The sequence below is a fragment of the Gopherus evgoodei genome, chromosome 5 (genome assembly GCF_007399415.2).
Source record: "Gopherus evgoodei ecotype Sinaloan lineage chromosome 5, rGopEvg1_v1.p, whole genome shotgun sequence".
Taxonomy (NCBI): domain Eukaryota; kingdom Metazoa; phylum Chordata; order Testudines; family Testudinidae; genus Gopherus; species Gopherus evgoodei.
In genome coordinates, this window is record NC_044326.1 from 14,636,982 (window position 1) to 14,649,434 (window position 12,453).

General features: G+C 42.9%; 1 protein-coding gene across 2 annotated transcripts in view; it reads left to right on the forward strand.

The window, feature by feature from the left end:
- The first annotated feature begins 2,333 nt into the window (after nucleotides 1-2,333).
- ST3GAL5 (ST3 beta-galactoside alpha-2,3-sialyltransferase 5) overlaps nucleotides 2,334-12,453 on the forward strand; it is a 41,189-nt gene continuing 31,069 nt past the window's right edge. The window contains exon 1 of one of the 2 annotated variants that reach the window (XM_030563142.1): nucleotides 2,334-2,431. In XM_030563142.1, the coding sequence (XP_030419002.1) occupies nucleotides 2,389-2,431 (43 nt within the window). In that variant the 5' untranslated portion in view covers nucleotides 2,334-2,388. Of the gene's footprint in view, nucleotides 2,432-3,507; nucleotides 3,588-12,453 lie in introns of those variants that run through there. The other variant, XM_030563143.1, reaches the window with a different exon arrangement.

Sequence of the window (12,453 nt, forward strand, 5' to 3'; positions counted from 1 at the left end):
GTCTCGCCTCCTGGGGTCAGGTAGTAATTTTTGTTGTCAGAAGGAGGTCGCGGTGCAATGACGTTTGAGAACCTCTGATCTAATCTGACTTCCTGCACATTGCAGATCACAGAACCTCACCCACCCACTCCTGTAATAGACCCTGAACCTCTGGCTGAGTCACTGAAGTTCTCAGATCATGATTTAAAGACTTCAAATTACAGAGAATCCACCATTTACACTGGTTTAAACCTGCAAGTGACCCAGGTCCCATGCTGCAGAGCAAGACGAAACCCCCTAAAGGTCTCTACTAATCTGACCTGGGAGAAAATTCCTTACCAATCTCAAATATTATCAGGTGGTCTGGATTTGGACCATGGGCCTCCTATTGACTACCCCTGAGTTAGATCCATAGCATGTGGCAAGACCCACCCAGCCAGACACCTAGGAAATAATTCTCTGTAGTAGCTCAGAGCCCTACCTATCTAGCATCTCATCCCTGGCCAATGGAGATATTGGCTGTCAGTAGTCCTAGATCAGCTACATGCCACTGTAGGCAGTCTCATCACACCATCCCCTCCATAAACTTATTAAGGTCAGTCTTGAAGCCAGTTAGGTTTTTTTGCCTCCACTGCTCCCCTTGGAAGGCTGTTCCAGAACTTCACTCCTCTGATGGTTAGAAACCTTTGTCTAATTTCAAGTCTAACTTGTTGATGGCCAGTTTATATCAATTTGTTCTTGCGTCCACTTTGGCACTCAACTTAAATAACTCCTCTCCCTTGCTGGTATTTATCCCTTGATGTATTTAGAGAGAGCAATCATACCTCCCTTCAGCCTTCTTTTGGTTAGGCTAAACAAGCCGAGCTCTTTGAGAATCCTCTCATAAAACAGGTTTTCCATTTCTCAGGTCATTCTAGTAGCCTTTCTCTGCATCTGTTCCAGTTCGAATTCATCTTTCTTAAACATGGGAGACCAGAATTGCACACACTATTCCAGAGGAGGTCTCATCAGTGCCTTGTATAATGGTACTAATATTTCCCAGTCTCTTGGAAACATGAACCAAATATAAACTATTAGAGGGGTAGCCGTGTTAGTCTGGATCTGTAAAAGCAGCAAAGAGTCCTGTGGCACCTTATAGACTAACAAACGTATTGGAGCATGAGCTTTCATGGGTGAATACCCACATGCATCCAACAAAGTGGGTATTCATCCACGAAAGCTCATGCTCCAATACTTTTGTTATTCTATAAGGTGCCACAGAACTCTTTGCCAATATAAACTGAAGACTTAAAAACTGGAAAAGAACCAAATAGCTTATGATTTTTAAGCCAATCTCATGTTTTTTTCCCCCAACCTGTCATGATTTTTCAACACTTGAGGCTGACAATACTGTGTGCACAGACATAAATAAATACTCCAGGTTCAAAGGCTATGGAGAATCAAGCTCTGCCTGTTCATCACAGTCCTCTGCTGGGAGAAGATAAGTACTGTGTTACCACTAATGAATGCTGAAGATGGGTCTACTTTACACTTAAAAACTGATAGGGGCATAGTTTTGTCAGCCAGGAGTGTTGAAAAAACTGCACCCACCATTGCCTACAGAAGGGTACTTCTGCCTGCACTGCTAGCATCACTGGGGGAGGTTGTGTCTACACCAGCAGAATGCCTGCAGGTGACTGCTGCTCTCCAAGAATCCTGGAATACCAGGGCTGCAAGGAACCTCAGATTCATCTAGTCCAACCTACTGCTCAAAGCAAGACTAATCCCCAGATCCCTAAACGGCCCCCTCAAGGATTGAGCTCTCAACCCTGGGTTTAGCAGGCCAATGCTCAAACCACTGAGCTATCCTCCCCCCAATCCCTAAAGGGGATCTGTCTGGTAGCCCTATCCCCAGGGAGCTTGTCCTTCAGTGCAAAGGCTGGAGGGCTGCACTTTGAGCGCAGAAGATCCCGCGGGCGCCCCAGGGGCCAGGGATCCGCTCTGCTGGGGACGCGGGAAGGGGGGCGGGGAGGGGCTTCGAATCCTTTGCCGGGAGCGGCCACGCGCCTGCCCCTGCCCCCCCGAGAGGTGCCGTGTGTGGCGGCGATGCCCCAGGAGGGCAGGTCTCTGGGGACGAGCCCCTCAGCCGCCTCCGGGGCCTGCTGCCCTGTCCTGTGTCCCTCCCCCTCCCCCAGTCCCTTCCCCTCACGGCCTGGCCCCCTCCCCTGCTCTCCCTCGTCCTCCCCCGGCCCGCTCCCCCCCCCTTCGCCGCCGCACAGCCGGCGCCGTGATTGGCTGGGCCTCTCCACGTGTCGCGTGCCCGCAGCCGAGCGGCTGCCCGAGCCGGTTAGCGCGGAGCCCAGCGCAGCCGCGGGTGGCGGGCGGAGCTGCTGGCCGGGCTGGGGCTGCCGGGCGCTTCGCTTCCCCCCCATGCAGAGGAAACGCGACGAGGCCGGCGCGGAGCCCAGCGCAGGTAGGGGCCGGGAAGGGGGCCACGGGGGCGGGGCTGTGTTATGAGGTCGTTGGGGGTGTACCGGTTGCCAGTGGGGAGTTATGGGGAGAGGTTTTGTAGGCAATGCAATGGGGGATGTGCGGGGCTGGGCTGGTGTTTTTAGGGGATGTCGGGGGGCCTGTGGGTGGTTATGTGGGGCTTGGGTTCTGGTTGCCTTAGGGTTATGGGGTGGCTTTGTAGGGGAAATGTTGGGGTCTGAAGGGCGTCGTGGGGGTATTTTGGGGGTTCTGCAAGCGGTTACAGGAGTGTTGGCTGGGAGTATTAGTTGCCTGTAGGAGGCTGTGGGCGTGTTGGTTTTGGGGTGATGGTGGGTCTGTAGGGGATGTCATGGGGTCTGTAGGCAGGTATTGGGCAGGTTTGGGGGTGAGGACGGTGTTCAGGAACTTTGTAAGGGAATGTTATGGACAGAATTCAGTTAGGGATGGATTTCTCAGTACTCTGGCAGTGCTGAACGCACCTTGTTTTGGGTTGAACTGACAACAATTTAATATTTTTTTTGGCATATTAAAAAAAAATCAGGAAACATTTCTAGTTGGGTCGCGTGAAATGCTTTCTTCAAGCCAACTCGTATTTTGTTTTGTTTTTGATTTCAGTCATATTTTTGAAAGGATGACTGTAGTCACAAAACTGGGGAGGGAGAGGCTGGTGGTGCTCCCCTTATTCCTCGGGATGTGGGGGACCCAAGTTCTATTCTGCCCTCTCTGAATTTGGGTTGGCTACATTGCAGAGAGTGCCCTAACCACTGGGCCGGATGTTCTGGTGTGGGTCTCTCTCCTGTTGAAACTGTTTCATTCTGTTTAAACAAACAGTCCTTAAATCAGGGATTGAACTTGGACCTCACGTATCCTGTGAGTGCCCTACATCCCTGGGCTATAGAGGCATTCTCATTCTCTTTCCCTGGTCCAATTGTTCATTGTCATTCATACTATCAGTTATTCATAATGACAGTGCACCAGGGAAAGGGAACGAGTCTGTGGCTCCACAGGGGTTAGGGAATTCACCCAGGATGTGGGAAACCCAACTTCAATCACTGCTCCCATGATTGATTAATTTTCTAGATTGAGACCCCCCACCAGAATATCCAGCCCAGTGGTAGGGCACTCTTCTACAGTTCCAGGTGAGTACACTAACCATTGGACTAAACTTTATAAAGGGGGCACCCCACCCTTTCCTTCAGCTGTTTTGTTACTCCAACCTGAAAAAAATGACATTCTGCTAATGTCAAGGCAGTTCTGACCAAACTAAACCAAAATGGTGAATTTGACATGAATTCACTAATAGTTTTGGGTCAACTGAAATCTCCCCCCCACCCCCAACTGCTCCAGTTACATGGTTTGTTGGGAAGATTTTGGTGCTGTGAGGTGGTGGGAGAGTTTGTATGGGATCTTACTGGGTTTGTATGGGGTTATGGAAGTGTTATGTGGGGTCTGTTGGGTTAGAGAAGAACTGTAGAGGGTTATTGAAGAAGTTTTGATGTTGGTGGCTAATAATGAAAGTTTGGAGATTTTGGAAATGGGGTAGTGTTGGGGTACTTGGTAAGAGGCGGAGAAGAGGAGCATTCTTAGAAGGGATGGGTTGCAGGGGATTTGGTTATAGAGAGGGCAGTTTGTGAGAAGTGGTTTATTTGATCCAGAGGAAGAGAAAATCCTGTTTATTGGGTAAATTTACCTCTTTTTAAATGGATTAAGTTCTCAGCTGTATCATCCCTGCTACCTGCTATATTCAATCACACAAGCCGGAACTAGCTGTGGGGTCTTCTAAACCCCATTTTTACTATTGTAAGTAACTAAGCTGCATAGCTGGAACACGCCCAGCTGCATGGATGATGGCGCAGTAGGGGGCTGCCATAGGTGCTGGCCACAAAACCCCAAAGTACCAGTACTGGGGGCATATCCTACTGAATAGGAGCTTCTCATTTAAATTGTGGAAGCTACAGCAAGCTTGATTTGGGGTTCTGTTGCCAACCAGGAGTGAGTGTGTGGAACACGTAGACTATATAATTGTCTGTGCTGCATGCTTTGCCATTAAAATAAAAAAATGTAGCATCATTTCTCTCTTTGTGTGGTCTGATGCTCTAAATTGGGCTGAGGATCTACTAGATTCACAGCTGTCAAACTGAAAGAGATTAAATGGGCTTCAAAACGAGAGAGAAATTTACAGAATCTTTTGCTGTAAAAGATTGCAAAACTTTAAAAACTGCCTTTAATCTAGAGCGAGGAAGGCTTCCTCCAAATGATAGACGTGTGCCAAGAATGTGGATGTGAGTCCGTAACAGATGGTGGAAACCAGTTGTCTTTCTCAGCACTATTTTGAGAAAAGAATTTTTTTTTGGCTTACGTTGTTTTGGGTTTCCCCTGGAACATATACATTTACATTTGAGTGTGTGGTTTGTGTGTATTTTTTGCTGCTGTAAGTTGAAGCGGTAAAGAGGCAAAGCAGAAAGAAATAGCTTTTTCTACTATTAAAACACATTTTCCTGACCCTGGCCCTGGCCCTCTTTAATAGTCAGGGCCAGCTTTACAAAGCCTTGTGAGGTGAGCAACCACTCAGGGTGCTGTAGTCAGGGGAGTGCTGTCTGAGTGCTGCAAGCTGGTGGGCCTGGGCTGCTGGAGCAGGGTGAGTGTGGGTGAATCCGGGGCTGGAGCACCTGGGCAGGAGGTGGGCCATGATGTCCTGAGCTGCTAGCTTGGTGGGGAGACACAGGCAGCAGGGCTCGTTCCTGGGTCCTCCCTTCCTGTGGGTATGGGTGGTGTCTGTGCACCCACTCTCCTCCTGCTAAGTGTTCAGAGGGTGCATGGCCAGGGGAGCCCCGGATTCCTCCCTGTTCAGCCTGTCCAGGCTCCGGGGCCAGGAGCTGGCCCTGAGCCCCCCGGTGCTGTATTCAAACTCAAAGAAAGAGCTCCAAAAGACAAGTTTTCCCGGGGCTCCATTTTCTTCCCTAAGGCTGGCCTTGTTAATAGTACTCAGGAAGATGGTAATTCTGCTTATTCTTCTGCATTTTGCCATTCTAACTTATAATTGTAAAATGCTACTTTAGACCTTTACAGTTGTGAGGGTATGGGGAGAAATATTTTAAGAATTTATTTTGGGAAAACAACCTTTTCCTTCCTGGATGATTTCTGTTTTTTCAACTCAGAAGTTGTAAGGGTGATCAAAATGTGTATGTGCTTCTTTATTCTGCCTTATTTAAAGAGATATCGTAAAGGTTAGAAGTGTATGTGTGTGTTGCAAATGGAAATTTAGGGTTAATAAAAATGAAAGGTAAAACATCTAATTTGATTAACTATTCATTTGGGTTTTTTATGTATATTTTTTCTCTGGACAGTAAACATGGACTAACGGCTTCAATTTCAGGCTCTTACATGGCTGAGACTTAGTGTTTGGGTTGCAGATACTACAAGGAAATATTTTTGTTTAAAATGCTCTCTGTTGGACTTAAAAAAGACAGATAATGGAAATGTTTCTCGTGATCTTAGCTTTTGTAAAAACTTATTTTATGTACCTAAATTTTGAGCTAAATTCTGATAATGACACTCTAAACTTAGACTAGCCTTGAACTTAGGTCTCCAATTATATGTGCTTTCTTTGGCATAGTATCAGAGGGGTAGCCGTGTTAATCTGGATCTGTAAAAGCAGCAGGATGCAAAAGGTGTCACAGGATTCTTTGCTTCTTTGGCATAGTTGAATAAATTTGGTTTACAAATAACATTGTGGGTGTTGTTGTGAATAGTTTAACTTAAGCACAGCATTCACGCCAACCTAATATGTTGTAAGACTCTTTAAGTAAAATCTGTTGGTATTTATCTGAGACCTAAGGAAGGTTGCCTCCCCCATGGGATTTAGAAGAATTGAGTGTGGGCTTTGGTGGTGTTTGTAAGTTGGAAGTGAAAGCAAGTTTGTCTTGGCTTTTACACTAGAAATAACAGATGCTACAGGCAACAGGTGTCAGGAGAATGGTTGTTTAGCTGAAAGTGTAGTTGAAGACACATGTTCAGTACTGTTTCAGCAATCAGAAATGGTACTGAACCTCTTCTATAATTTTGTGAAGCTCTTATTTTGTGTAATGTGGTAGAGACGGATAAAGAAAACCGTTCCCTTTCTTAGGTGTCATTGATGCATATTTTATTAAACAAATAAGGTGAGTGTCCCAACAGGTGGTTCATGTGCACAGGTGTCTGTAATCAGGTGTCCTAGGGTCTTGACTACACAGAAATAGTTTTTTGGTATAACCTAAGGTGTGGTGATAATAATTAATACACTCATAACTTTACAAAATAGAACATATTATTTTTCTTCTTTTTTAACTTTATACGAAAAGCCCTGCAGATTAATACCTCCTGTTGCTTAAACTTCTACACCAGAATTTCATTATCTCTAATCACAACCAGAGGTGGCATTTCCATTTTCTAAAAAATTTTGATATCTTTTCTGCAACTTATTTTTAGTTTTTATCGATTTGATTTTTCAAATACAACAAATATACTAACATACTATTTTCTTTTATAAAATGATTCTTTCTTGCTCTGAAAAAGGAAGTCAACCAGTGTATTTGAAAAAAGGAAGGCTTTACACTGAGTGTTCTCTTCACTGTATTATTGACTTAGGCTCTGTGTTGTTATATTCATATGTTTCTTTTAATAAAGTCTGATAGTGGCATATAGAAGACTTACTGGGAGATGGAGATGCTCACACACCAAAAAGAAAGGGTAGTAGGTGAGAAACGGAGGAGGAAAAAGAACTGTGCCTTCACCTCTCTGAGTAACTTCCAGGGTTCAACCAAGCTGCTGCCCTTGAACTGCATTGCTTCCTCTCCAACTTTCACCCTGACTTCTGACTACTTGGTCTCTTTGAACTTTGCAAGACTTATAGTCACGTATAATGAAAACAGTCTTGGCACAGTTTGATTTTTTTTTTGTAATTTTGATGGATAATATAGCAATGTTTTTATTTTTAAGCATTTTTTATTTTCATCCATTTAAATGTTCACAGTTGTGCAAAATTATGGGTTTTAAGCATTTTCTTCCATTTTTATGAAATTAAATTTTCACAGTTGTGGAGAATTATGAGGGGTGTCAGACAATAGTTATTTAATGACTAGATGTTGAGATTTAGAAAGTTAAAACTTTATAACTTGTCAACATCACATGTCAAAATATACAAAGTAACTATCTTTAAATCAAACTCTAGTTTTTCAGCAGCATTTTTCTTTCTTTGTCTATATGTAAATCTGGATGATCATCTATGGAAATATTTTTAATTGGTTTGTGTGCGTACAGTGAAAGCAACATTTACTAACTATTGGAAATAATTTCTCTAATAAGTTTATTAAGGTTTTCCATGACTCAGTTTCCACACAAGCATTCATTTATTTGTCCAAAGGCCAGTTGGTGTTGGTTACATCCAAAATACAAATGCAAGCACATATGCACTCGTATATCACATTCTAGCAACAATACAGTTATAAACATTGGCCAGCTACTCACAACAGGAACAGGTCCAGGAGATACCTTTCCATCATGGCATGACTCCAAAGGGTTAAGAAAAAGCTTTGTCAAAGAAACCCCTAGAAAACCTTGCTGCTTATACACTATAATAAACAAGTGATGTTACTGGTCATTACTGGACCTTTGCCAAAGCCAGATGAGGAGTTTTAAGACTGAACACTGTACCTGATATCCAGTTAACCATGTTTTCTTTGTTTCCATTACCTCAGCTTAACCTTAAATAAGATAATGCTGGTATTTCAAGGATCACTACAAGTTTAACACAAATAACTCTTCTTTCTCATGATTTCATCATATGTGGTCACATGGTTTGGGTTTATCGCCTATGCTAATATTCTAACTCAATTTAAAACCATAGTTCACCCAGTTCTAAAAGTTTCCAATAAAAATCTAATCCTTCCAAGCCTAATGTTAAAGAACAAAGAGATACCTAGAACATACACTTAAACAAAAATAGATCTGCAAATAGATTTCAAAAGGACAAACTTCAAAAAATTAAGGGAATTAGTTAGGGAAGTAGACTGGACCGCAACTATCTTATGCCTGCATCCCAAGCAAGGGAAAAAAAAATCACAGGGAAGCATTGCAGATCAAATTGGATGAGCAAGCATCTCAAAAGAGGTTATTAAGAGAGAGCCTATAAGGAATGGAAGATGGGAAAGATCAGCAAGGAAAGCTACTTTTTGGAAATCAGAAAGAGTAGAGAGTAGTGAGTACTGCCAAAAGCCAAGCAGAGTTGGACCTTGCAAAGAAAATTAAACAAATAGTTACAGGTTCTATAAACTTTTTTATAAAAAGAAAACAAGGAAAGAAGTGGGACCACTAAGCACTGAGGCTAGGATGGAGATTAAGGATAATCTAGGCATGACCCAATACCTAAATGAATACCTTGCCTCAATTTTTAATAAAGCTAGTGTAGCACTTAGGAGTAGTGGCAGGATGGCTATTGGAATGAAGATTGGAAGTAGAAATTACCGCATCTGAGGTGGAAGTCAAACTCAAACAGTTTATTGGGACTAAATTGGGGGCCCCAGGTAATTTCCATCCAAGAATAGTAGAGCAACTGGCACATGAAATCGCAAGCCCAATAGCAAGGATTTTTAAAGAATCTGTAAACTTGGCGGACATACCCTATGACGAGAAAATTGCTAATATAGTTCCTATTTTTAAGAAAGGGGAAAAAGGTGATCCAGGAAACCACGGGCCTGCAAGTAATTTGTTCCAAGACCTCAATTGTGTGCAAGGTCTTGGAGCAAATTTTGAAAGAGGAAGTAGTTAAGGACATAGGGGAATTTGGATAAAATACAACATCGTTTTTCAGTAGGTAGATTGTGCCAGATGAACCTGATCTGCTTCGTTGAGAAGATAACTGATTTTTTAGACAAAGGAAATGCAGTAGATATAATATACCTGGATTTCAGTAAGGCATTTGACACAGTTCCACATGGGAAATTATTAGTTAAATTGGAGAAGATGGGATATTGTAGTTTTGAGAATGCTTGGTGCAGATTTTGTAGGTTTTGTAACAGATGTTACAACCACATCTGCTCTAACCCCTCAGACAGAGACCAACGCCTACAAAATCTCCACTAAGCATTCTCAAAACTACAATACCCGCACGAGGAAATAAGGAAACAGATCAACAGAGCCAGATGTGTACCCAGAAGCCTCCTACTGCAAGACAAACCCAAGAAAGAAACCAACAGAACTCCACTGGCCATCACATACAGTCCCCAGCTAAAACCCCTGCAACGCATCATCAGGGATCTACAACCCATCCTGGACAATGATCTCACACTTTCACAGGCCTTGGGTGGCAGGCCAGTCCTCGCCCACAGACAGCCTGCCAACCTGAAACGTATTCTCACCAGTAACTGCACACCACACCATAGTAACTCTAGCTCAGGAACCAATCCATGCAACAAACCTCGATGCCAACTCTGCCCACATATCTACACCAGTGACACCATCACAGGACCTAACCAGATCTGCCACACCATCACCAGTTCATTCACCTGCACGTCCACCAATGTAATATACGCCATCATATGCCAGCAATGCCCCTCTGCTATGTACATTGGCCAAACTGGACAGTCTCCACGGAAAAGGATAAATGGACACAAATCAGATATTAGGAATGGCAATATACAGAAACCTGTAGGAGAACACTTCAACCTCCCTGGCCACACAATAGCAGACCTTAAGGTGGCCATCCTGCAGCAAAAAAATTTCAGGACCAGACTTCAAAGAGAAACTGCTGAGCTTCAGTTCATCTGCAAATTTGACACCATCAGCTCAGGATTAAACAAAGACTGTGAATGGCTTGCCAACTACAAAACCAGTTTCTCCTCCCTTGGTTTTCACACCTCAACTGCTAGAAGAGGGCCTCATCCTCTCTGATTGAACTAACCTCGTTATCTCTAGCTTGCTTGCACATGCAGCTGAGGAAGTGGGTATTCACCCATGAAAGCTCATGCTCCAAAACGTCTGTTAGTCTATAAGGTGCCACAGGATTCTTTGCTGCTTGCTTGCATATGTATACCTGCCCCTGGAAATTTCCACTACATGCATCTGACGAAGTGGGTATTCACCTACAAAAGCTCATGCTCCAAAATGTCTATTAGTCTGCCACAGGACTCTTTGCTGCTTTTAAAAATGAGAAAAAGTTTAGAAAATCTGACCTATGAGGAAAGGTTAAAAACATTGGCCATGATCAGTCATGAGAAGAGAAAATTGAGGGGAGGACCTGATAACATTATTCAGATACATCAAGTGATAGTATAAAGAAGTCTGTGATCAATTCTTTTCCATATCCATTGAAAGTAGGACAAGAAGTAATGGACTGAGCAAGGGAAATTTAAGTTAGATATTAGGAAAAGCTTGTAAACTGCAAGGCTAATTAAGCTCTGGAATAGGCTTCCAAGAGAAGTTGTGAAATCCTGATCATTGAAGATTTAGTAGGTTGGGCAAACACTTGTTGTCAGGGATGGTCTAGATATAGTTGATCTGGCCCCTCAGCAAAGGGAGTTGGACTTGATGATTTTTCAGGGTCTCTTCCAGCCCTTCATTTCTGTGATTTCCTAGCTTCGAGAAAGGCCCACCTCCTTCAACTCCATCTGCAGTGTGTGTCCCTGTGTTAGCCTGGCTCCCTAACAGCTTCTGACAATTGGCCTCTCTTCTCCTAAGGAGCTTTTATTAACTATTTAGTGTTCTCTTGATCCCCAGGCTGATATACATACAAGGCTTGTAACTTGCTGGAGACACAATGTTCCCAATTGTCTTTTTGTTTGTGCCTGGATGGTCTTATGTGGGAAGCCATTGTGTTGCCTTCCCTGTTCTTCCCACAGCCTCTAGATCAGGGCATTCATACAGGAAAGTCTTAACCCAGTATATGATAACCTCCCTTCACTGACCAGGTCACATACAGTGTGTAATAATTGTTACTTCTCGGCGTTCTTAGATTGTTTCATGGCATTTCCACGTCTGTCACAAATATGAATTTGAGGTTAAATCCCATCCTCCTCTCCTGAAGTTGAGTCTAGAATTGTTTACTCCACTCTATTACAAATTTCTGTTAGGCCCTGCTTGGTTTAGAAAATTCTGTCATTGCAGCCACCAGCTGTTTAAACTTAAGTGTAACTTTTGCCTCTATGTCATGGAGGGTTAGATAATAGGATTGTAAAAATGCTGCTGAACGGTTAACATTGTTCCATAATTATCGGTTCACCTGTTGTTCAATGCTATTCTGCTGCATAATTCAGGTGTAATGTAGAAAACTTCTTGGCTGGGGTCAAAAAAAGGAACTCATGAAATTCAGGCCTGGCTCTAACATTATGGTACAAAACAAATGCATTATTGAGAAAGAGAACTATATTTAATACAATTTAGATCTTAACTAATATAATTGACTTGCCAGTTCTCAACTAGAATCGTGAAATTTGGTACTTCCCTAGTTTATCATATGCTAAATAGGAGGAGAAATCCCAAATCCAAATATTTACCTTTCCATCAGAAAAACACTGATGCATTTTGTTTTAATTACTGAAGTGCCTTTTTGAGATAGTCTTGAAATCTGATGCAATTTTTCCATATGGGTCATTGTTAGTAAACTTTGCAGTGATGATCTAAGGACAGTTTACAGGAACACCTTATAAAAGGTCTAGAGAACATGACTGGTGAAGCAAGATTTGAAAAAAAAAATGGGTTTGTTTAGTCTGGAAAAGAAAAGACAGAGAGGGGACATAACAGTGTTCAATACATAAAAGGTTGTTAAAAGGAGGAGGAAGAAAAATTATTCTTCTTAACCTCTGAGGATAGGACAAGAAGCAATGGGCTTAAATTGCAGCCAAGGAGGTTTAGGTTGGACATTAGGAACAACTTTCTAACAGTCAGGGTGATTAAACACTGGAATAAATTGCCTAGTGTGGTTGTGGAATCTCCATCATTAGAGATTTTTAAGAGCAGGTTAGACAAACATCT